The 5,000-nt window shown below is 43.9% G+C and overlaps 1 protein-coding gene across 1 annotated transcript in view; it reads left to right on the forward strand.

Moving 5' to 3' along the window:
- nlgn2a (neuroligin 2a) overlaps positions 1-5,000 on the forward strand; it is a 165,669-nt gene that overhangs the window by 61,069 nt on the left and 99,600 nt on the right. Inside the window, exon 3 of the mRNA XM_062516882.1 lies at positions 4,737-4,886. Coding sequence (XP_062372866.1) covers positions 4,737-4,886 — 150 coding nt within the window. The remainder of the gene's footprint in view (positions 1-4,736; positions 4,887-5,000) is intronic.

The raw sequence follows: 5,000 nt of genomic DNA on the forward strand, positions 1-5,000 counted from the left end.
CCCAGGTCCCAGAGTGGCTGCGCACCCACCTGAGCTGGTGCAGGTGTCATTAGTTCTCATTCCACTCATTACAGCGGACCAGCACGGTCGTGTTTTACATTGTGCTTCTTCTAGACGACTTAAATGAACATTAATAAAGCCGCGTTCTTGAATTTATTACTATTATCTAGGTCCTTTAAAAAAAAAAAAAAAAAATCTTTTTTTGTACTAAAATTAGGGAGTTGTTAATAACAAGAGCTCCTGAACTTAAAGAATTATGTTCATTAAAGAGTCCTAAATGATTTATGTGTCGCTGTAAACAATGGTAGCACAGTGGGCTACTTTTTGGGAGAGAAGTTGTAGGCTCATAAATACTAGATAGAGATGCAGAGTTTTGGAAAAGTTCTTGCACTGAAACTTTTTTTGAAAAAGGGGGTTTCCCTACAAAAAAAACACTGACAGACATTTTTTCTTTCCGATGTTGTGCCTCTCTAATGCGTGTGCACACGCACACACACATACACACACACACACATATATATGTATTCTGCATCTGTCAGTCTGAGAGACACAAAGAAGCTAACCATCTCCTGTTGACTGCTATTGCCTCTGTGAAGCAGTGTGTGTGTGTGTGTGTGTGTGTGTGTGTGTGTGCGCGCGGGTGCATGAGTGCGCATGTCAGGTACGGATGAGGCAAAAGGGTGTCAAGGGGTTAGAAATGTGTCTGTGCAATGAATCTCCATGGCAACAGTCAAGGAGGGGGAGCCTGTGTGATGGAATGGAATGGCTGGTGCTCAAAGTGGAGAGAGAGAGAGAGAGAGAGAGAGAGAGAGAGAGAGAGAGAGAGAGAGAGAGAGAATGAGATAGAGAGAGAGGGAGACAGAAAGAGATCATTAGAGAGAGAGTGAATGAGACAGAGACAGAGAGTGTGTGTGAAAGAAGCAGAAAGAAAGAGAGAGAGAGAGAGAGAGAAAGAGAGAGAGAGAGAGAGAGAGAAGAACAAAATGAGATAAAAGGGAGTGGGCAAGATGGAGGGAAGACAGGGGCAGACAGAAGAAAAAAAGAGAGAGACAGAAAGACAAACGTGAAAAGGGGTGAGAGAGAAGGACAGGTGAGAGAGACCGAATGAGAGGAAGAGGTAAAGATACAATAACGAGGGATAGAGAGAGAAAGGTGGAATGAGAAAGATAAAGGACAAAAAAGAAAATGTGAAAGTGAGAGAAGAAGACGAGGATGAATGAAAGAAACAGACAAAAAAGAAAGGAAGAGTAGAGACAGACAGAAAGAGAGAAAGAGAGGGATGAAAGAAGGGAGGGGTGAAAAAAGACAGAGAGAGATAGGATGAGGACTGGAAAAAGAGAGGGAGGAGACAGATATAGAGAAAGGAGAGAAGAGACAGACAGCTAGCCAGACAGAGAGAGAGAGAGAGAGTTGAGAAAAAAGATAGAGAGAGGGAGACAGGGAAGGTGAAGGGGGAAATCAAATTGAAGCAGTTGCCATGGTGACGCACCGTTGCAGCTGCCTCTGCATCTGTGTGACAGCACTTGTGTTCATGAACGCGCATTTGTGTGTGTGTGTGTGTGTGTGTGTGTGTGTGAGAGAGAGAGAGAGAGAGTTTACGTGTGTGTGTGTGTGTGTGTGTAGGTTTGTGTATTTGATAGGATCTTTTTTGTTGTGTAAGTATGTATTGTATGTAATATGTATATGCCTGAATAGGGGGCTTGTGTGTTTGTGTGTGTGTGTGCCTGTCTGTCTTCATGACATGCTAAATATCACTCGTCATTTTCTTGTTATTCACTTTGACACCTTGGCAGAGGCTCGCAATCTTTCCTCTCCGTCGTCTTCTTGTCTTTCTCTTTCTCTCTCTTTCATCCTTCTTTCTCTCTTTTGCTCTCAGGTCTCAGTCTTCTTCTCTTTCTCTCTCTCTCTACCCATTCCCTTCATCCCTCTCTCTCTCCCTCTCTCTCTCTCCTCCTCTCTCTCTCTCTCTCTTTCCTCTGCCGTGGATCATAGAGTAAACAGATGCTATAGCCGTTATTTATGTCATCGCTCTGCTCTGCTGCCACCCTCTCATATTAATTACCCACAGGCTCTGTGTAGGGCACACACGTACCTGAACACACACACACACACACACACACACACACACACACACACACACACACACACACACACACACACACACACACACACACACACACAATACACACAACACTCAACACACACACTCACACGCACACACTCACATATTCAGATCAACATGTAATATACACAGTTAGACACACATGCATGCACACATACACAGACACCCAGTACCCACTTCACAAACACACACACACACACACACACACACACACACATACACCTTCAGGATGATTTGGCAGCCTTTGTGCTAATCACGCTCTTTTATTGTAAAACACACTCACTCACTCACACACACACACACACACACACACACACACACACACACACACACACACACACACACACACACACACACACACACCTTCAGGATGATTAGGCAGCCTCTGTGCTAATCACGCTCTTTCATTGTAATACACACACATGCGCACACAAACACACACACACACACACACACACACACACACACACACCTTCAGGATGATTAGGCAGCCTCTGTGCTAATCACGCTCTTTTATTGTAATACACACACATGCGCACACAAACAAGAAACACACACACACACACACACACACAGACTGGCCAAACACCTTCAGGATGATTGGGCAGCCTTGGTTCTAATCACTCTTCTTTATCGCAGCAATGCTGGCTAATAATGATGGTGCTCATTTCTCAACTTCAGTCTTCACTCTCCTAACCTCACTTCTCTGCCTCTCATTAAACTTGATTACTTCTCACACACACACACACACACACACACACACACACACACACACACACACACACACACACACACACACACACACACACATCCGTGTATATAGATACTTTTATATACACTGTATATTACACAGTATATGTCTGTGTGTATTCGTATATGTGTGTGTGTGTGTGTGTGTGTGTGTGTGTGTGTGTATGTATGTATGTATATACAGTATATAGACTGTGCATTCTATATGCCTGTGTGTATGTTAGTGTGATGGTTGGTTTGATTGATAGCTTAATCATGCTGCTGTTTGCCTGCGCCGTATAAATCAAGGTCCTTGAACAGGAGTAAATATGGGCGCTGACGGGATTGATTCGTCCCATATCTCATACATCTTACCTGTCACACCTGATTGATCCGTTGAAATAGTCCGAGCACTTCGTTCGTCATTTTCTTACAAGTGGTCAAGTGCAAGCGCTGCGTTTATTAGTGCAGATTGTCGGCCATTAGGGATAGAAATGTGCGCTTCGGCTGTAAAGGCTAAGAGGTTTTTTTGGTCATTTCAAGTTTGCGTTTACATTAATGCTAGCTGTCATAATAGGCATGTTTCGGCTGTTAGAGTGAAGTCGTATTATGTGAGTTTGCGTTTAATGCTAGCTGTCATAATAGCATGGTTTCGACTGTTAGAGGGAAATCGTTGTATAATGTGAGTGGTAGGTCTGACTCACACACCATCGCCTGGCTCTGCACTTGCTGAAATACTTGGGTTCGGAACAGAAAGTCTGTGCATGTTGTGTATAAGAGAGAGTTTACGTGTGTGTGTGTGTGTGTGTGTGTGTGTGTAGCGTCTTTTTGTTTTTATGTGTTTTATGTGTCTTTTTTTGCATTTTGGTGTTTGTGTGTGTGTTTGTATGTGTGTGTTTGTAAAGGTGTGTGTGTGTGTGTGTGTGGGTGCTCTCTCTTGCCTGGCTGGTCCAGGGGCAAGAGTTGTGTTTTTCGGGTGAACGTGATGTGATGCTAGACTGAACTTGAACTTGGATAAGCCATCGGCACAGTCTCTGTAGGCGGCCGGTCCAACTGGAGCTCTACCAAAATAGCTGCTGCTGCTGCTGGAGAAATTGGTTTCAGTGGAAGTATTAAACTTGCGCACTTATCCTCTCCTCGAGCCCTCATACTCAGTACTCGTGTGGCTAACTGCTCAGTCCATGCCTGGTGGTATATCACCTTGTTACCTGGGCTCCGTTTCTAAAGCATAGTATGGTGTGGTGTGTGTGTGTGTGTGTATACAGTATAAATGTATACACACACACACCGACACACACACACACACATATATATATATATATATATATATATATATATATATATATATATATATAGACAGTATATATATATATATATATATATATATATATATATATATATACTGTATATACACATATATACACATATATATACTGTATATATACTGTATATATATATATAGAGAGAGAAGAGAGAGAGAGAGAGAGAGAGAGAGCCAGGTGGGCCTAGAGAGAGTGTGCTCTGTCAGTGAGATGGATAGGTTGCTTTGGAGTGAAGGAGAGGCTTGCATCCCCAAGACAGCAACCGCAAACTCTGAGCCACATAACAATGAGCTGCAGCGGCTCACTCTCTCTCTCGGCCAGTGGAATAGTTTCTGCACTATTGTGGCCATTTTGAAAGTCGTCTGTTGAGTTTTCAAGGTCGCGATAAAACTGATAAAAGGGTACATCTTCAGTGGCTGATCAAAGTGGTATGTCCTTGTAGATTGTACGCACTGAACAATGTAATAGTTTGACTTTTGAGTGTGTAGTGTGTGTTCGATATGTGTGTGTAACTTTTCCTCTGCTGTGTGTGTGTGTGTGTGTGTGTGTGTGTTTTACCTCAGATATCCGAGACCGCCGGAAGAAGCCAGTCATGCTCTTCATCCACGGCGGTTCCTACATGGAAGGCACCGGAAACATGTTTGATGCCAGCGTCCTCGCCGCCTACGGCAACGTCATCGTGGTGACCATGAACTACCGTCTGGGCGTGCTCGGTAAGTCACCCCGCTCGGGGGATTCTGATTGGCCTCTCGCATCACCCTCCCCCTCTGATTGGTTGCGCTCTGAAGAGAGGTTGGACTCAAAGATGTGTCTTTTTGGGGCAGGGT

This window comes from Sardina pilchardus, chromosome 16 (genome assembly GCF_963854185.1).
Source record: "Sardina pilchardus chromosome 16, fSarPil1.1, whole genome shotgun sequence".
Classification (NCBI taxonomy): Eukaryota; Metazoa; Chordata; class Actinopteri; order Clupeiformes; family Clupeidae; genus Sardina; species Sardina pilchardus.